Raw genomic sequence first — 21,929 nt, 5'->3', positions numbered from 1 at the left:
GTTTGGATTTTTAGGAATTATCTTTGAAAGACAGGGTCCTGAAAAAGGCCGTTTCGTTTTTTGCTGAGTTTATAATAACAAATACAAAAAAGCACTCCTCTACAAAAAAAAAAAATTACAATGACCACTCACTTGTGTCCATAAGCAAACAGCACAAAAATTAACACATCTATACACTCAATGAAATGAGTGAAATTGAACATTGGCTATGTCATGAAGTGGCCCTTTCTGGGTATAGATAGTGGCTTCCCCCTCTCTCTCACTCTCTCCTACACCCAGGTTCTGTTATCTCAGGCCATAAATTCCCGGCTGAGACTCTCTCCCCCTGGTCATGCAGAAAGGGAGACACAGAGAGAACGAAGGATTTCACATGGCGAACTCCTAAATCCCCAAAATGGGAATTTGAAACAAAATGTACATTTCTCAATTATGGGGTTTGCATCTAATTCTTGTATAGAATGAATGTGTAAAGATGAAACTATTTGCGTAATTATGTCATGTGTTGTTAAACCTTTAATTGAGAAAATTGTATACCCTTTAAAGTTTAACTAAGTCATTGACCCGCCCCCGTGAGCACAGCTATGATCTGGCATCATAGAACTGCCTTTTCTATTGTTACAAATAAAAAACCATCCTGAGGAAATCCTCTTCACACACCAAAAACATCAGTTTAAGCTAAGGTGGCAATGGTTGTTGAATTCCTAACCATACCACGTGGAGCATTGGCTACACGATGGGAAATAGTTCAACTCAGACTATCGATACCAACAGAATAAGAGCAAATCTTAGATACTAATTACTAGTCTGCAGCTAGAAATTATGTAAACCTGGGATGCTGTTACCGATAACTGTTGAAGCATCTATTCTATGAGAACATTTCTGAATGGTACTCTGAAGTATCCATTCTAACCACGAAATACTGATCGTCAGGAAAGCAGAGAGAAAGAGACTCGGATGAACTCTTCAAAAGACGGACTGACGATTCCGACAGAGATCACGACGAAACATTGGGCGTAAATATATATTGATTGCAATTATTCCCGAATGAGTGAGCGTTCATGTGCAAAGGATTAGCATTTCAATTAATATAATTATCAACTGTGTAGGGATTCCTTTTGTCTTTCCCGCATGTTCTCAGTCCACACCCACTTTCCTTTGTCCACCAAGCCGTCATATCAGCTTAGCCCACTAGGGAACCTCCCCTATCATTTCCTTGTAACCATATCTACTGTTTGTTTGTTTATGCATTTCTGTGATTATTTAGTTAGTTAACTAAATAATGATGAAGCCAATTGGTGTATGGATGATTCATAGTAAAGGCTGGGTTCGTGCAGATAACCAACAGTTTACGACGTTTGGAATGAGACTAACGTGAGGTAAAGAATAATTGATTAATTAGAAGACTAATTGATCAGATATTTATATATCTGAAGAGATATATTAGGAAAATTATAACTTTGTAATCTGAAGATTTTCATTGGTGCCCCAACTTCCTAGTTAATTACATTTACATGATTAGTTTAATCACATAATAATTACAGAGAATTGATTTGATAAAATAACAGTCTTCACTTTTAATGATGCCAAAGAGACGACAGCTACATAACTGCAAGTATAATACAAAAGTTTAAAAAACAACATTCCTCTGTACCTTATCCTACCTCATTTGCACACACTGTATATAGAATTTTCTACTGTATTATTGACTGTATGTTTGTTTATTCCATGTGTAACTCTGTTGTTGTTTGTGTCGCACTGCTACGCTTTATCTTGGCCACGTCACAGTTGTAAATGAGAACTTGTTCTCAACTAGCCTACCTGGTTAAATAAAGGTGTTCTCAACTAGCCTACCTGGTTAAATAAAGGTAAAAAAAAAGAAAAGAAAAAAAAACTGATTTTTTTTCACCCTTGTCATCCTGTTAAGAGTCATTGCATAGCTACGTCAGAGTAACCAGTAAGTAATTACCATTAGTAAACCATTAGGCGGCACAGTAACTCACTGTTCTCTGCCATCTTGTCAATGATGTCATCTTCGTCAAGTCTCATTAGACTGTTGCCATCAAAAGGTACGCTTCAAGGTTCTTGAGTGAGGGAGGTTCTTAGGCAGTTCTAAAATTTCAGGGTGAAGGTCCTCTCACAAGCCACCTGAGTGATGGATAGGGTGAGGAGGAACGTGTAGCCCAAACCAATGATGTGATACGCATCCGTGAGCAGATTGTACTGAGACAGGAGTCGATAGCAGCATATCGGGCAGTTTGAACATGTGGAACAACTTCTGCTCACCAACTCCACACTTTCATCAGGATCCTCAAAGCCTTCCCATGATTCACTGGCGGCGGCCCTGGTGTTGTACTCCTCCAATGCTGTTTCAGTCTTTCCCACCATTGTGCATCAGTTCAGCCTGCAATGCCTCAACAGTAGCATGTTCATCAAATTCCAGTAAGCATTTGCTGAGCTCCTCAATGGCTGTCTTTGGAAGGCCCTTTTCTCTGATCTCAGGAAAATGCTTCGGCTTCATGCAGGAGACATCTGCACACAGCGCTGCGTTTGCTGCATAATGGTGGTGAATACATTCAACAACAGTGTCCAGTACCACATTGTGGATCTTGATTTTGTAATCCATGTCTGCATTAGCAATGGGCTCGTCTTCTGCCAACTCACCTGGTTCTCTTCTTTTTTTCGTTCTTTTCTCTGGGAGAGCAATCTGAGCTTCGGCATCACAGTCCTACTACTCCTCCAGAAAGCCATTGGCCCACTCAACAAAGTCATCTGCTGCCCTCTTCACACACTCAAAGTCTCGGGCACACTTTCTCAGGTTATCCTCTGTTCCCGTCACCAAGTGCTGTGCTGTTACGATATCCATGCCACTTGTTTGCAAGTATTTAGAGAGAGGGGGGACATCTGCTCAAAAATCCGGAGAAAAACCTCAGCTGTAAGTATGGTTTCATACTTTAGGAGAGCATCCTTGTACCCTTGGGCCTTGCAGGTTAAAGTGCACAGTCAGGCTTTACAAAGCTTCCAAATACTTTCCTCAAGGCCTCGTCTTTGGCCCACCAGCGTGTTTCACCAATTACATCAAGCCGCCGGTGTCTCCGTCTTCACTGGTTTCCTCCCATAGCTTCCTGTGCTTGTAGGAATCTCGAACGAACACTGCAATGTCATTCAGTAGTGAGAAAAGGGATTCACTTGCGTTGAGGACATGTGAGTAACACCATATGTGTACTTGGTTAGGAGTCTCCTGTGAGCAATGCAGAGAAGCCCCTGTATTGTCCTGCATATTAGCTACTCCGTCTGTTGCATTACCAACACACTGTTTGATATCGATGTCCATCTTCTCAAGGGTCTGTTTCACAAGGTCCACAAAGTACTGTCCAGTCGATGACTCCCAGTCAATGACCGCAATGAGTCTCTCATGGACAACATCAGTGACATATCGCAGAACTACTGCACACTTGTCTTTGGATGTTAAATCCTGTGTTGTGTCCATTTGTACTGAGAACATCCCTGCCTTTCTCACTTCAACAGCAATTGTCTGCTGAATCAACATTCTGATGACTTTATTTGCTGTTGTTTTGGACCCTCTTCCTTACTTCCCATCGGCTTCTTGCTCTTCTCAATACAATCACTAACATGCTCTTGTAGGCAGACATAAGCTCAAGAAACTTGCCATGATTGACTGCGATGTTTCCCAAGTTATATGCAGCGTCGTGTCTGTGTCCTCTGTAGCTAAGCCCACATTTACCAATAACTTTAACTACAGTTGAAGTCAGAAGTTTACATACACTTTAGTTGGAGTCATTAAAACTAGTTTTTCAACCACTCCACAAATTTCTTGTTAACAAACTGTAGTTTTGGCAAGTCGGTTAGGACATCTACTTTGTGCATGACACAAGTCATTTTTCCAACAATTGTTTACAGAAAGATTATTTCACTTATAATTCACTGTATCACAATTCCAATGGGTCAGAAGTTTACATACACTAAGTTGACTGTGCCTTTAAACAGCTTGGAAAATTCCAGAAAATTATGTCATGGCTTTAGAAGCTTCTGATAAATGATGTCAATTGGAGGTGTGCCTGTGGATGTATTTCAAGGCCTACCTTCAAACTCAGTGCCTCTTTGCTTGATATCATGGGAAAATCTAAAGAAATCAACCAAGACCTCAGACAAAAAAACTGTAGACCTCCACAAGTCTGGTTCATCCTTGGGAGCAATTTCCAAATGCCTGAAAGTACCACGTTCATCTGTACAAACAATAGTACGCCAGTATAAACACCATGGGATCACACAGCCATCTTACCGCTCAGGAAGGAGATGCGTTCTGTCTCCTAGAGATGAACATACTTTGGTGCGAAAAGTGCAAATCAATCCTAGAACAACAACAAAGGACCTTGTGAAGATGCTGGAGGAAACAGGTACAAAAGTATCTATATCCACAGTAAAACAAGTCCCATATCGACATAACCCGAAAGGCCGCTCAGCAAGGAAGAAACCACTGCTCCAAAACCGCCATAAAAAAGCTGGACTCCGGTTTGCAACTGCACAAGGGGATAAAATTTGTACTTTCTGGAGAAATGTCCTCTGGTCTGATGAAACAAAAATTGAACTGTTTGGCCATAATGACCATCATTATTTTTGGAGGGAAAAGGGGGAAGCTTGCAAGCCGAAGAACACCATCCCAACCGTGAAGCACGGGGGTGGCAGCATTATGTTGTGTGGGTGCTTTGCTGCAGGAGGGACTTATGCACTTCACAAAATAATGGCTTCATGAGGATGGAATATTATGTGGATATATTGAAGCAACATCTCAAGACATCAGTCAGGAAGTTAAAGCTTGGTCGCAAATGGGTCTTCCAAATGGACAATGACCCCAAGCATACTTACAAAGTTGTGGCAAAATGGCTTAAGGACAACAAAGTCAAGGTATTGGAGTGGCCATCTAAAGCCCTGACCTCAATCCCATAGAAAATCTCTGGGCAGAACTGAAAAAGCGTGTGCGAGTAAGGAGGCCTACAAATCTGACTCAGTTACACCAGCTCTGTCATGTGGAATGGGCCAAAATTCACCCAACTTATTGTGGGTATTTTGTGGAAGGCTACCCGACACGTTTGACCCAATTTAAACAATGTACAGGCAATTCTACCATATACTAAGTGTATGTAAACGTCTGACCCACTGGGAATGTGATGAAAGAAATAAAAGCTGAAATAAATCATTCTATCTATTATTATTCTGACACTTCACATTCTTAAAATAAAGTGGTGATCCTAACTGACTTAAGACAATTAATTTTTACTAGGATTTAATGTCAGGAATTGTGAAAAACGGAGTTTAAATGTATTTGGCTAAGGTGTATGTAAACTTCAGACTTCAACTGTTTATAGGACCTTCCACCCCCACCTGGGATAAGCATGCCTGATGAAGACCTCGAAGGGTCGAAATGTTGTTATAGTAAAATCACCTGGAAGCATGAGCAGCAGTGCGCGGCATTTTCCTTTTTCATGAATTCACCGAAAACTCCAGCACCTGCAAAACGTACCTGGATGGGCGTATGTTCTTCAGCTTTTGTTCATGCAATAGAATTCTACTCCAATGCACTCTGCCTAGAAGAACATCTCTTGCATAGTTTGTTTTGCATACTATGGCTTGCATAGTTTGTTTTGTTATGGTATGTTTATTGAAAGTGGCTAATATTGCGTTGATTCGATCACAATTCCAACAGTAGTGCTGTTGGACTCTCAGCTTTGGACTCTCAGTGTACATGTATTAAAAGAAGCTCCCCACACACTGCACTTTTTAAGTCTTATGTATTTACTGTGCTAACGTCTCACAACCTTTCTGCGAGAGCACAGCATTTGCACATATGTCACCACAATAAAAACAAATGAAACACAAATTTAAGAAAAATAATAGGTCTATAATATATTCTGAAAAGCAGTGGAGAGAAACTTTAAGACCCACCCAGGAAGGTCCCGGTGAATCCGAGAGCCAGGAAGCTGGTGACCACCAAGACAGAGCCCAGGGCCATGAGAGCTGCCCCCGCGTAGAACACCTCTGGGTTGGCCATCACCTCCCACCTCGCCTGGGCCTTCATCGCCACTGTCATACTGGAGACAGGGAAGGGGCGTGGGGGAGAAGGGGAGGATTAAGGGGTAGGAAGAGGTAAAGGTGCAGATGGAGAGGAGGAAAAGAGGAGATGAAAGAACAGAGAGAAGCAAAGGGAGATTGAGAGAGAAGTAGAGATAGACGAGAGAAGGAAGAACAGAGAAGAAGGGGGAAAGGGGAGATAAGGCTAGAAATTAGCAGGCAGCCTGGTTTCTGTTAACATAATCATACATATGAAACAGGAGAGATGATTCAACATGTATGTCAATGAAGTACGCAAAGCTGGCCTAGTTTCTTAAGGTCAACACATCACTGAAATTAAACTTAGGTTAATGTTTTGTTGAGAAGAGCAAGCACAAACAATTTAAGCAATGTATCTGATAATGATGGCCAAAAGTAAACTTTCCCAGGGGTTTGGATTGAAAAACACAGACACTGTGTATACTCTGAGCCCTCTACGCACAGTACCCATAACATGTTTAGAGTTTCATGATAAATGATCAGGGAACACCAGCGATATAACGCAGAATGATCTTGATTACATTTAATATCAAAGTACACAGTAAAACTTTGAAGGACTCCCAACTTAACCCATGATCTGATAAGAAAACGTTTCCCATGACTTTATTTGGTTGTGATTTATTTGCTGTTGTCATGGACACTATGCAACAGGCTCTCACAGTCTCACTGCAGAATTAGACTTTCATCTACTTGGTCCAAACATTACATTTCGAAGTTGGTTGTTGCTCCTACTGTTCTGTATCATTCCATTTCTCCAAATGTAAACATTTTTAAAAGTTAAGGCACTCATTCTGAATGGGTAAGGTAAGGGTTAAGGTTTTGGATAGGGTTTAAACAAAAAAATTAAAAGCAGTTTCCACGACTGGGATCATGTACCACCCCCATTCAAAACACCCTAATAAAACCAGAGCCTACATGATGGAAATAGCTCACTGTTGCCTCTAGTGGCCAGTTTTGAAAGCATATCCCGAAATCCTCAGGACATGGATAGACATCCAACTTCGACATCAATCTTGAACTATCTCCCTGAGTTGATGTCAACCAGACAGAGTTTAAAGGTGACATTCATTTTTCTTGTTATTTTCACCCAAAAAAAGCTGGTGACAAATGACAGACAGAAACTTACCTTCAACTGAAGCAAAAATAATGAACAATGACCAATGAAAATGACAGTAACATAGAATTACTCCTCCCCTTCCATCTCAAATCACAGCTGCCACAGTGAGTCTTCGGCAGCAGGTGTTCCTACCAGGATCCCAGCACCCACACACAATTCCTGGTAGTCTGCCTTTGAAGTTGAATGCAATGCAACAGAAATGTGCACATCACAACAACACAGACCCTCCTACCAGCTTTTCTAACCAAGTTTTCTTCTGATACCAACCTCGTTTCCCCTTATGGTCTGGCAAATAGTTTTCCATACATAATGTACACATGCACAAACCAAAGCTATGCGCACACACACACAGGCCAGGGATCTACGGTAACCTATTTTATTTATTTATTATTTAGATATTTTATTTTTTACAAAGAGCACGTTTGCAGCTAAAATGAAAAAAATGTAAGCGCCCACAAAGAAATGTAGGAGCACAATGAAAACATAAAAAAATGTCAGTGTCAGCATTACCCACCACCACCAAAAAAACACCAAATGATGGAATTCCTTATGGAAGAATGGTGTCGCATTCCTCCAAGAGGTCCAGACACTTATAGAGTCTATGTCAAGGCGCATTGGAGCTGTTCTGGCGGCCCAACACCTTATTGAGGACCTTTATGTTGGCGTTTCCTTTATTCTGGCAGTTACCTGTACATACACACATGCACAAACAAAAGCTACACACGCAGACACAGATAAGCATGGAACGGAGGGCATTACGAAACAGAAGGAATGACGAATCTCCAGATTCGTAGAGAAGAGTCAGCCGGGGTGTAGCTTCAATCTCATATTTTCTAGGTCTCTGGGCCACTATGTCAGCTAGGAGTCATCATGGATAAAAACAGTGAACTAAACCCACTCCAAACCCTCTTAGAACACAGGCAGAGACAAGACGTCCGACAAGACAACACATACTGTATGAGTCTTCATCGACATGGAGCATGTTTTCACTCTTACTAATACACAGCTATAGAACACAACAGACATGATGAATAACTAGACAATCGAAGCATATTCTTTAATTGAAAAGGGACCCGTTTTCATGCAGTGCATTGATTTTCATCGCAACTGTTTTTGTCCTTGAAGAAAATATCAGAGCTGGAAAAATTTAATAATAATAATAATAATAATAATAATAATAATAATAATAGTGGGCCATTTTCCCTACACCATATACACTGAGTGTACAAACATTAGGAACACCTTCCTAATATGGAGTTGCACCCCCTTTAGCCCTCAGAAAAGCCTCAATTCGTCAGGGCATGACTCTACAAGGTGTTGAAAGCGTTCCACAGGGATGCTGGCCCATGTTGACTCAAATGCTTTCCACAGTTGTGTCAAGTTGACTGGATGTCCATTGGGTGGTGGAGAATTATTGATACACACAGGTAACTGTTGAGCATGAAAAACCCAGCAGCATTGAGCTTGGCACCAACTACCATACCCCTTTCAAAGGGCACTTCAAATCTGCTGTCTTGTCCATTCATCCTCTGAATGGCACACACACAGTGCATTTGGAATGTATTCAGACCCCTTCACTTTTCCACATTTTTGTTATGTGGATTAAATTGTTACCCCCCCCCCCCCCATCAATCTACACACAATACCCCATTATGACAAAACAAAAACAGGATTTCAGACAAGTATTTAAAAAAGGAAATATCACATTTATTTAAGTATTCAAACCTTTTACTCAGTACTTTGTTGAAGCACCTTTGGAAGCAATTACAGCCTTGAGTCTTCTTCTTGGGTGTGACGCTACAAGCTTGGCACACCTGTATTTGGGGAGTTTGTCCCATTCCTCTCCGCAGATCCTCTCAAGCTCTGTCAGGTTGGATGGGGAGCGTTGCCGCAATGCTATTTTCAGATTTCTCCAGAGATGTTCGATCGGGTTCAATTCCGGGGTCTGGCTGGGCTACTTGAGGACATTCAGAGATTTGTCCCAAAGCCACTCCTGCGTTGTCTTGGCTGTGTTGGAAGAACCTTTGCGCCAGTCTGAGGTCCTGAGCGCTCTGGAGAAGGTTTATCATCAAGGATGTCTCTGTACTTTGCTTTGCTCTGTTCATCTTTCCCTCGATCCTAACTAGTCTCCCAGTTCCTGCCGCTTAAAACATCCCCACAGCATGATGCTGCCAACACCATGATTCATCGTAGGGATGGTGCCAGGTTTCCTCCTGATGTGACACTTGGCATTTAGGCCAAAGAGTTCAATCTTGGATTCATCAGACCAGAGAATCTTGTTTCTCATGGTCTAAGAGTCTTCAGGTGCCTTTAGGAAAACTCTAAACGGGCTGTCATCGTCACAGATGATCTCTAGAGCGCTGTCACTGACCATTGGGTTCATGGCAGTGATGTAAAGTACTTGAAAGCACTAATTAATAGTTTTTTGGGGTATCTGTACTTCACTTTTACTTCACTACCATCCTTAAGAAAATAATGTACATTTTACTTCATACATTTTCCTTGACACCCAAAAGTATTCATTTTGAATGCTTAGCAAGACAGGAAAATGGTTCAGTTCACTTAAGAGAACATCCTGGTCATCCCTACAGCCTCGGATCTGGCGGACTCACTAAACACATATGCTTCGTTTGTAAATTACAGTACCAGTCAAAAGTTTGGACACACCTACTCATTCAAGGGTTTTTCTTTATTTTTACTATTTTCTAAATTGTAGCATAATAGTGAAGACATCAAAAACAATGAAATAACACATGGAATCATGTAGTAAGCAAAAAAGTATATTTTATATAAGAGAGTCTTCAAAGTAACCACCCTTTGCCTTGACAGCTTTGCATACTCTTGGCATTCTCTCAACCAGCTTCATGCTTCAAAGAAACCACTATTAAAGGACACCAAGAAGAAGAAGAGACTAGCTTTGGCCAAGAAACATGAGCAATGGACATTGGACCATTGGAAACTTAAATTTGAGATGTTTGGTTCCAACCGCCCTGTCTTTGTGAGACGCGTTGTAGGTGAACAGATGATTTCTGCATGCGTGGTTCCCACCGTGAAGCACGGAGGTGGTGTGATGGTTTTCTTAGAATTCAAGGCACATTTTACAAGCATGGCTACCACAGCATTCTGCAGCGATACGCCATCCCATCTGGTTTGCACTCAGTGGGACTATCATTTGTTTTCAACAGGACAATGACCCAACACACCTCCAGGCTTTGTAAGAGCTATTTGACCAAGGAGAGTGATGAGTGCTGCATCAGATGACCTGGCCTCCACAATCACCTGACAGCCCTATCTTGACATGGTTTGAGAGGAGTTGGACCACAGAGTAAAGGAAAAGCAGCCAACAAGTGCTCAGCATATGTGGGAACTCCTTTAACCTCTTGAAACTCCCCATCCCGGATCCGGGATCGTGACTAAAGCCTAAGGCTCATTAGCATAACGCAACGTTAACGATTTCTGAAAATCGCAAATAAAATTAAAATAATGCGTTTGCTCTCAAGCTTAGCCTTTTCTTAACAACACTGTCATCTCAGATTTTCAAAATATGCTTTTGAACCATAGAAATTGACTAATTTGTGTAAGAGTATGCAAAGCTAGCATAGCATTTTGTGTAGCATGTAGCACGCAACATTTTCACAAAAACCAGATAACCAAATAAATAAAATCATTTACCTTTGAAGAGCTTCTGATGTTTTCAATGAGGAGAGTCTCAGTCACATACCAAATGCGCAGTGTTTCCTGAAAGCGTCTGTGTGTAGGAGAAATCGTTCCGTTTTCTACATTGCGTCTGGCTACCGAAACGAACCGAAAATGCAGTCACCTACAACGTGAAACTTTTCCGGATTAACTACATAATATCGACCGAAACATGGCAAACGTTGTTTGGAATCAATCCTCAAGGTGTTTTTTCACATATCTCTTCATTGACATGCAGTTCGTGGAAGCTTGCTTTCCTCTCTGTGTCCCATGGAAAAATACTGGCAGGTGACTTTTGCGCACCAATTTCGGCGCAGGACACTGGGCGGACACGTGGTAAATGTGGTCTGTTATGGTCAATCTTCCAATGATCTGCCCACAAATACGTCACAATGCTGCAGACACCTTGGGGAAACGACAGAAAGGGCTGACTAATTCCTCTTGCGTTCACAGCCATATAAGGAGATCTTGAAAAACAGAGCCTCAAAAATCCTTGTCATTTCCTGGATGCCATCTCATCTTGGTTTTGCCTGAAGCTCACGTTTTAGGGCACGCACAGAGAAGATCTTTGTATTTCTGGACACGTCAGAGTGTTTTCTTTCGAACGGTAGCAATTATATGCATAGTCGAGCATCTTTTTGTGACAAAATATCTTGTTTAAAACGGGAACGTTTTTCATCCAAAAATGAAATTGCGCCCCCAGAGCATCAACAGGTTAATACTGTTGGCATTCCAGGTGAAGCTGGTTGAGAGAATGCCAAGAGTGTGCAAAGCTGTCAAGGCAAAGGGTGGCTACTTTAAGAATCTCAAATTATTTGTTCAACACTGTTTTTTGGTTACTACATGATTCCATGTGTTATTTCATAGTTTGTCTTCACTATCTACAATGCAGAAAATAGCAAAAATAAAGAAAAATGGAATGAGTAGGTGTGTCCAAACCTTTGACAGGTACTGTATATATAATTTTTCTTCCACTTTGACATAACAGAGTACTTGGCAAAGATTGTTAACAAAAAATCACAAATACATTTTAATCCCACTTTGTAACACAAAATGTGAAGAAATCCAAGGGGTCTGAATACTTTTGTAAGGCACTCTCGCAGCTTGAGACGCCTGTCACTTGGTTGACTGAATAGGGTCTCCTGAGGCCCAGAAAGTTGTCATGGTACCTTAGGTGTTAAACATAACAGATTCTATAAACATACTCCCCACTCAAGAGAGTGAGTCATCATACTGCAACAATTTGTGACAGTTAAAGAGTTAGACCTGATTATAACAGCATCTTGAAGCAGCATCTGAAGGAAACTGGGATGTCGAGAAGGTGAGTAGTGAACATTTTTTCTCTGACATTGAGATACATACAGTACAAAAGAACCTTCAATTCTTCGGTCCCATCATGAGAGACTGAGAGCGAGCATAGCATAGATGTGAATGAACAGTGGAGATCAAAATAAATAACCGTTATCCTATGAAGGAAGGGATTTATTGATTACTTTATTGATTTATTGTTTCCAGTGAGTGGGAGAAATACAGAAGCCGTAATAGTCAGGAGAGGCTGAGTCCGGGGAGTTTGGGGGGAATAGCTTCTCTTGAGGACAGCAGGGTTTTCATTTAGACACAGAACGCTCTGGACGGGTCATAATAATGTCCGGAACAGAGCGAATGGAATGGCATCCAACATTACCGCGATCCCGTCCTACCAGGTTAAGGTGCTAACAACCTCCTGTGGTGGGATGTGATGTTAAGGGCCACAGAAGAAAAAGACAAAAAAAAACCCACTGTCAAACACTGAAGCATCTACAAACACTATTATAACCGAAGCCTCGAAGCAACTACTACAACTATTGCTTCTTATAACCAGACACTTGAATAACTTCATTTAAGACAGCTATACCTGTATACACTATTGAGAGAGGTGGATGGGGGACTCGTATACTTAATGGAGGCACAAAGACCACTCGGAGGTGTTATGTGACGTAGTGTTGTATCCTTGCACATGCACAAATAGACGCACACGCGAACACGCGTTGCATTACACGGTGCCTTCGGAAAGAATTCAGACCCCTTCCCCCTTTCCACATCTAGATTAAATCATTTTTTATACCTCAATTTACACACAATACCCCATAACGACAAAGCAAAAACTGTTTTAGACATTATTGCAAAACTATTAAAAATAGAAAACAGAAACAACATACCACGCCGGACGAGATGTCTGCCTTTTTACGGTCCTCTAACAAACTGTGCTATTGTATGCGTTTTTCCGTGTTATTGGTAACTTATTTTGTACATAATGTTCCGCCACCGTATCTTATGACCGAAAAGAGCTTCTAGATATCAGGAGAGCGTTGGTGTCGAGGGCCTCCTTTTTCGAACACGCCTTTTCAGTTCTGCCAACAAATTTTCTATAGGATTGAGGTCAGGGCTTTGTGATGGCCTCTCCAATACCTTGACTTTGTTGTCCTTAAGCCAATTTGCAACAACTTTGGAAGTATGCTTGGGGTCACTGTCCATTTGGAAGACCCTATTTCGACCAAGCTTTAACTGGTGTCTTGAGATGTTGCTTTAATATATCAACATACATTTCTTTCCTCATGATGCCATCTATTTTGTGAAGTGCACGAGTCCCTCCTGCAGCAAAGTACCCCCACAACATGATGCTGCCACCCCCGTGCATCACGGTTGGGATGGTGTTCTTTGGCTTGCAAGCATCCCCCTTTTTCCTCCAAACATAAAATGGTCATTATGGCCAAACAGCTCTATTTTTGTTTCATCAGACCAGAGGACATATCTCCAAAAAGTACAATCTTTATCCTCATGTGCAGTTTCAAGCCGTAGTCTGTCTTTTTTATGGCGGTTTTGGAGCAGTGGCTTCTTCCTTGCTGAGTGGACTTTCAGGTTTGTCGATATAGGATTCGTTTTACTGTGGATATAGATAATTTTGTACCGGTTTCCTCCAATTGACTCAAATGATGTCAATTAGCCTATCAGAAGCTTCTAAAGCCATGACATAATTTTCTGGAATTTTCCAAGCTGGTTAAAGGCACAGTCAACTTAGCGTATGTAAACTTCTGGCCCACTAGAATTGTGAGACAGTGAATTATAAGTGAATATAATCTGTCTGTAAACAATTGTTGGAAAAATTACTTGTCATGCACAAAGTAGATGTCCTAACCAACTTGCCAAAACTATAGTTTGTTAACAAGAAATTTGTGGAGTGGTTGAAAAACACGTTTTTGTATGTAAACTTCCGATTTCCACTGTATATCCTACCAACGGGACATTAAAAACTGTAATATCTTATGTTTCACCGAGTCATGGCTGAACGATGACATGAATAACATACAGCTAAGGGGGGGTTTAAAAGTTTTTCGGCAGGATAGAACAGCAGCCTCTGGAAAGCCGCCTACATATATTTGTAAACAACAGCTGGTGCACAAAATCTAAGGAAGTCTTGAGGTTTTGCATGCCTGAGGTAGAGTATCTCATGATAAGCTGTAGACCACACTATTTACTGGAAATTGACCGATAAATCAGAATGATTAATCAGATTAATTAGGGCCGATTTCAAGTTTTCATAAACAATCGGAAATCGGTATTTTTGGGCGCTGATTTCCGATTTAAAAAATGTATTTTTAGTATATTTCTTAATACCTTTATTTAACTAGGCAAGTCAGTTAAGAACACATTCTTATTTTCAATGACAGTTAACTGCCTTGCTCAGGGGCAGAACGACAGATTTTCAGCTTGTCAGCTCAGGGGATCTAATCTTTCAACCTTACAGTTAACTAGTCCAACGCTCTAACCACATGCACTCCACGAGGAGCCTGCCTGTTACTCGAATGCAGTAGAAGCCAAGGTAAGTTGCTAGCTAGCATTAAACTTATCTTATAAAAACCAATCAATCATAATCACTAGTTATAACTACTAATCCAGGTTAGCAGGCAATATTAACCAGGTGAAATTGGAACCACCAAGACTCTTCCTAGAGCTGGCTGCCTGGCCAAACTGAGTATTCAGGGAAGAAGGGTCTTGGTCAGGGAGGTGACCAAGAAACCAATGGTCACTGACAGAGCTCCAGAGTTCGTCTGTGGAGATGAGCGACCATCTCTGCAGCACTCTACCAAACAGGACTTTATGGTGGTGTGGCTAGACAGAAGCCACTCCTCCGTAAAAGGCACATGACAGCCCACTTGGAGTTTGCCAAAAGGCACCCAAAGGACTCTCAGACCATGAAAAACAAGATTCTCTGGTCTGATGAAACCAAGATTGAACTCTTCAGCCTGAATGCCAAAGGTCACACCTGGAGGAAACCTGGCACCATCCATACAGTGAAGCATGGTGGTGGCAGTATCATGCTGTGGGAAGGTTTTTCAGTGGCAGGGACTGGGACACCAGTCAGGATAAAGGGAAAGATTAACGGAGCAAAGTACAGAGAGATGCTTGATGAAAACCTGCTCCAAACTGGGGCGAAGGTTCACCTGCCAACAGGACAATGACCCTAAGCACACAGCCATGAAAACGCAGGAGTGGCTTCGGGACAAGTCTCAATGTCCTTGAGTGGACCAACCAGAGCTCAGACTTGAACCCAATCGAACATCTCTGGAGAGACCTAAAAATAGCTTTGCAGCAACGCTCTCCATCCAACCTGACAGAGCTAGAGAAGCTCTGCAGAGAAGAATGGGAGAAACTCCAAACACAGCTGTGCCAAGCTCGTAGCGTCATACCTAAGAGGACTCGAGGATGTAATCGCTGACAAAGGTGCTTCAACAAAGTACAGAGTAAAGGGTCTGAATACTTATTTATAAATGTGATATTTCAGTAGTTTTTTTATACAATTGCAAACATTTCTAAAAACCTGTTTTTGCTTTGTCATTATGGGGTACTGTGTGTAGATTGATGTGGGGAAAAAACGATGTTATCCATTTTAGAATAAGGCTGTAATGTAACATGTGGTAAAGGTCAAGGGGTCTGAATTATTTCCGTATGCACTGTAAATGTTTATAAAAACTTGAGAGCACTCTGGTGCCAGTACAGCACAAAGGGTCTCTCATCCTCGTTTGAGCTTTTAGGGCTCATAAACTGGTAAAGTCCTAATAATCTAGACACTTCAATTGAGTCATCATCAAGGGAGTCTAAATCAAGAGCTCTTAGAGAATTATAGTGCTGTTCATAGGCATTGATTTGTTTTTTATACACTACCGTTCAAAAGTTTGGGGTGACTTAGAAATGTCCTTGTTTTTGAAAGAAAAGGACATTTTTTTGTCCATTAAAATAACATCAAATTGATCAGAAATTCAGTGTAGACATTATTAATGTTGTCAATTACTATTATAGCTGGAAACGGCAGAATATTTATGGATAATCAACAAAGGCATACAGAGGCCCATTATCAGCAAACATCACTCCTGTGTTCAAGTGGTACGTTGTGTTAGCTAATCCAAGTTTATAATTTTAGAAGGCTAATTGATCATTAGAAAACTATTTTGCAACTATGTTAGCACAGCTGAAAGTTGTTGTTCTGATTAAAAAAGCAATAAAACTGGTCTAAAGACAAAGTTGAGTATCTGGAGCATCAGCATTTGTGGGTTTGATTACAGGCTCAAAAAGGCCAGAAACAAAGAGCTTTCTTCTGAAATTCTTCAGTCTATTCTTGTTCTGAGAAAGGAAGGCTATTCCATGCGAGAAATTACCTAAAAACTGAGGATCTCATAAAACGCTCTGTACTACTCCCTTCACAGAACAGAGCAAACTGTCTCTAAACAGAATAGAAAGAGGAGTGGGAGGCCCCGGTGCACAACTGAGCAAGAGGACAAGTACATTAGAGTGTCTAGTTTGAGAAACAGACGCCTCACAAGTCCTCAACTGGCAGCTTCATTAAATAATACCTGGAAAACACCAGTCTCAACATCAACAGTGAAGAGGTGACTCCGGGATGCTGGCCATCTGGGCAATAAAAATAAGATTAAGATGGGCAAAAGAACACAGACACTGGACAGAGGAACCTCTTCACTGTTGTAAATAGTCATTTACAACATTAACAATGTCTTCACTGTATTTGTTACTTAAATGGACTTTTTATTTTGTATTTTTTTTATTTCAGAAACAAGTATATTTCTAAGTGATCCCAAACTTTTGAATGTCAGTGTATATATAATGTATTCCTATCTCATCCTTAAAGGTCAGAGGGAAAAATCATTCACAAACGTCTTCATTAAAAATGCTAATTTATGAAGTTCTCCATGGCTCGGTTAGTGTTGTTGTTGTTGACTGGTGCCCACAGGGAGGTGGTGACAAAATAGCTGTGGCGTTGCGGGCAAGAGGGACTGGCATGGCTTTTAGAAAATTAGCATGGCATTCATGCAATTATTCACAATGTTGTTGCGTGTGTGTGTGCATGAGTGTTAATCTTCATATAAGCTGTGCATGTCCGTGGTGCTTCTGTGTGCACACAAACTAACTTTCTAACTCTATGATACTCAGAGCTCAGACGCACCATGCTGGGACAGAAGGGTTTTGTCAGCAACAGACTAAGCCACGAGGTGAGCTAGCGAGAGTGTGTGTGTTGTGCAATTGAAGAGGTCAGGTCACACTACTCTAACTTAAGGGTTTAACACACTGCTCCATCTGTCAATCTCTGTTCATTCAGTACGTCAGAGGTGAAGGCAGGTTATAAATACAAGCACAAAAGCTGTGTTCCACATCCCTTCTACTCCCCACACCTCTGAGAGCTGTCATTATGTCTAAATGGGCTACCAGACAGGGAGAGATGGGAGGGTGGAGGCTGGAAATTGAAACTGTCAGATAAATTGGTGTTGGGTACTTTCTGAATACGTCTTTCAAAACCAGCTCTGCATACCTGGAAAAGGGGCACAACCCTCACCCCTACTCGCCCCTCACGACCAGGTTAGTGCAAGGACAGTCTTGGGGTGGGAAAGCCATCCATTCCAGGAAACTAGAAGTAACTTGTGCATCATTTAGTTTCGCTAAGTAAAAGTGGGTCTGTCTGTCTAAACTGATGGAGTAAGTCAGACAAGTAGCTCTCTATGAATGGATAGTTACTCCTCACAAACACAAACAGGAAAATACCAGAAGCAGTAAACTGTTGGTCATTCTGTCCAAATATGGAGAGGAGCTGAGAGGTCCATTCATTTCAATGAAAGTTGTATATTTTCCAAAGAGCATTTTCCACTTCAATCATAATGGCCAACTATGCGAATGATTTGGAAAAATTGAAGAGACCGTCACTTCTTGGGGAAACCCCTAAAGGTCTCTCCACTTTGTGCTAATACTGTTTCATGTGATACTTGACAGAGATAGATATGGTATTAGCTATGACTTAAGATCACTTTGTCTTGGGAGCCACAGCCTTGAGCTACACTTGTACTCCAACATACTGCAGAAACATACAGCGATTTAGAACTCAAATGTGCATCGCCACGACGGACATTCTACAGCAGTTACAGGTCACCAGTACAAAAAGTTACCGTTGTACAGCCTTCAGCCATAAGACTGACCATAGGGTGGATTCAACACGACTGGTCACAGCGGAAATTGAAGTGCGAAGAGTGTGACGAAGGAGAAGGCTGTTTTTCCCTTCACTATCAGAGATAAATACAACATAACCTTGATCTACTACCACTCACACAAACGCAAGTAACCAACCCCCCTCCCTGTCTTTAAAGTAAACAAGGAGGATAACAATCACCTGGAGGGAGGGAGAGAGAAAGCGAGCGAGTGACAGCGCAGAGAGAGAGAGAGAGAGAGCGGCAGAGAGAGTGGCAGAGAGAGTGCGCAGAGAGAGAGCGCAGAGAGAGCGCAGAGAGAGAGCGCAGAGAGAGCGCGCAGAGAGAGCAAGAGCTAGAGAAAGTGAGCAAGAAAGAGCGCAGAAAGAGAAAGTGCAGAGAGGCAGAGAGCGCAGAGAGATGGACACCAACCTGTGGCTGCGGTAGACATTGAGGAGGATGATGAGGGTGCCTAGGCAGTAGCAGGCCAGATAGGGACCCCCAAACAGTCTGGTCAAACCTCTCGTACGATGCTCCCAACGCGCCACCTGCAACACAAGTTTTACTTCATGAATAAAGTGCCTTTTTGGTCATATAACTAAATATGTAATATAACTAAAATAACTATTTATTTCAACATTGTTATAAAAAGTATAGGTTCAACTTCATAACAAACATGTTTTCCCCATCTCCAGAGATTAAATAAAAAATGACAATAAAAAAGGTGACAATTAAAGTGAGTGGGTTGACCGTAAAGAGGGCGGACAATGTCATCTTAATAAATCTGCCATGAATCCACAAGTGACAGGGGGAATAGAAGATTGTTGTGTACAACAGGGAGTGGCAATTGAATGCAAGCTTAAAACATGTCTAGCACATCTATGGGCAACAGGGTTGACGTGTCATGCTCGACAGTTAGTTTTCCACCACAAAACAGAAAATAGATAAATATATCTTCAGAAATGACTTTGTCAAAGCAAAACAATAACTTGGGCTTCACAATTACAGTGCCTTCAGAAAGTTTTGATACCCCTTGATTTACTCCGCATGTTGTTGTGTTACAGCCTGAATTTAAAAAGGATCAAGAAATTCTCACCCATCTGCCCACAATACCCCATAATGACAAAGTGAATGTTTAGACATTTTTGCAAATTTATTTAAATGAAACACAGAAATAATCCATTTACATAACTATTCCCACCACTGAGTCAATACATGTTAGAATATATTTTAAGTATATTTAAAATTACCTAAATTGGAACAATTAAAAAAAAATGTAATGCATTTAATGTTCATTTTATTAGCATTTAAGTATATTAAATACATATAAAATCATCTAAATTGAGACATTTTTTTGTACTTATTGTTATTATATTAGATAAAGAGCAAAATATATATAATATGAAATACAACTTATAAATTAGAAATATACTAAAGTGGTATTTGAGTCAGAATTCCTGTATTTTCTTTACAAAAAAAAGTGCATTTATAATGTGTTTCATGTATACTTCTACAAATACCACTTCTACTCATTAACCACATTAGCTACTGTATTGAGCCATGTAAAGGTTACCTTTACCATTAACACTTGAGATATATGCACCATTGGGATTTCACACTTTAGTTGTTCACATACATTTTTGGTAATAAATGATCATTTCAAAAAAATGTGGAATGTATATGTAATTAAAAGTACGACATTATTCAGTTCTAAAATGAATTTCAAAAGATTTGAATAAGCTAAATATGAGAAACAATATCATATTATAAATCAATCAAATCAAAATAAATCCAACTGCAGAAAATGATGCTGGGGAATAAGCCAATGTTTGTGCACATGCATTTTTTTGAGTATGCTTCAAATATATTTTGTGGACATGTAAGTTAAATACGTTTTTGAAAGTATACTTAAGTATATTTTCTTGCAATATGAAAAAGTATACTCTCAGGAAGCATGTTCCTCAGCTGTGCAATATCATGGTCACCTTTCTCTGCACTCTATTCATACCCCTTGGATTTATTCACACTGTTGTCCTACTGAAAGGGACATTTGTATCCCAGTGTCTGTTGGAAAGCAGACTGAAATAGGTTTTCCCTCTCGGAGTTTAACTATTCCGTTTCTTTTTATCATAAAAAACTCCCTAGTTGCAGTCTAAGGCACTGCGTCGCAGTGTTTGGGCGTTCGGGAGTCCCATAGGGCGGCGCACAACTGGTCCAGGGTCGTCCGGGTTAGGGGGGGGTCATTATTTGGTGCATCGCACTCTAGCGACTCCTTGTGACAGTCTTCAGTTGAACAGTGTTTCCTCCAACACGTTGGTGCAGCTGGCTTCATGTTTTGGAGGACGCATGACTCGACCTTCTCCTCTCCCGAGCCCATTGGGGAGTTGCAGCGATGAGACAAAAATGTAACCACAAGATGGGAGAAAAAGGGAGCAAAAATGTGTAAACCCATAACATGATGCATCCACCATCATGCTGGGAAATATGAAGTGGTTCTTAGTGATGTGTTCTGGATTTGTCCCAAAATAACACTTTGTATTCAGGAATAAAGAAAAAAAATGGCCACATTATTTGCAGTTTTACTTTAGTGTCTTATTGCAAATAGGATATTTTTTATTCTGTACAGGCTTCCTTCTTTTCACACTGTCAATTAGGTTCATATTGTAGAGTAACTACAATATTGTAGAACATAAGTCCACTTTGACAATATGGGTTATTGGTTGTAGGTCAGTAATAAAAAAATCTCTCGATGTAATTAATTTTAAATTCAGGCACAACAAAATGTGGGAAATAAGTCAATGGGTAAATATTTTCTGAAGGCCCTGTTTTAATAATAATAATAATAATAATAATAATACACTTTTAGGCCTAAGTGCAAAGCCTTATGTTAGCGGCAAATCCAACAACACATCACTGAGTAACTACCTCCTTATTTTCAAGCATGGTAGTGGCTGCATCATGGTATGGGTATGCTTGACATCGGCAAAGACTGGGGAGTTTTTCAGGATGAAAAGACATTGGATGGAGCTTAGCACAGGCAAAATCCCAGAGGAAAACATGCGTCAGTCTGCTTTTACAACAGACACTGGGAGAGGAATTCGCCTTTCAGCAGGACAATAACCTACAACACAAGGTCAAATCTACACTGGAGTTGCTTACCAAGAAGACAATGAATGTTCCAGAGTGGCCAAGTCACAGTTTTGACTTAAATCTGTCTGAAAATCTATGGCAAGACTTTAAAACGTATGTTTAACCATGATCCCCAACACCTTGACAGAGCTTGAAGAATTATGAAAATAATAAAATGGGCAAATATATCACAACACAGGTAGCTTATGAGACTTACTTACCCAAGACGACTGTTGTTCGTATTTCTAACATGTATTGACTCGGGGGGGCGAATACTTATCTAACCAAGGTATATTAGCATTTAATTTTTCATCCATCTTTAGACAATGTTAGAATTTTCTTTCACTTTGATATTA

The 21,929-nt window shown here is 40.7% G+C and overlaps 1 protein-coding gene across 5 annotated transcripts in view; it reads right to left on the bottom strand.

Moving 5' to 3' along the window:
• The window catches only part of pemt (phosphatidylethanolamine N-methyltransferase), a 91,145-nt gene that overhangs the window by 39,251 nt on the left and 29,965 nt on the right, over positions 1 to 21,929 (bottom strand). For all 5 annotated transcript variants that reach the window (XM_064924136.1, XM_064924134.1, XM_064924137.1 and 2 more), the window contains exons 3-4: positions 18,877 to 18,992; positions 5,962 to 6,107 (exon numbers count right to left, since the gene is read on the bottom strand). In XM_064924136.1, coding sequence (XP_064780208.1) covers positions 5,962 to 6,107; positions 18,877 to 18,992 — 262 coding nt within the window. The remainder of the gene's footprint in view (positions 1 to 5,961; positions 6,108 to 18,876; positions 18,993 to 21,929) is intronic.

Source organism: Oncorhynchus masou, chromosome 18, assembly GCF_036934945.1.
Source record: "Oncorhynchus masou masou isolate Uvic2021 chromosome 18, UVic_Omas_1.1, whole genome shotgun sequence".
Lineage (NCBI taxonomy): Eukaryota > Metazoa > Chordata > Actinopteri > Salmoniformes > Salmonidae > Oncorhynchus > Oncorhynchus masou.
The sequence above is the reverse complement of the archived record's forward strand: the minus strand, read 5'-3'. Positions and strand labels throughout refer to the sequence as shown.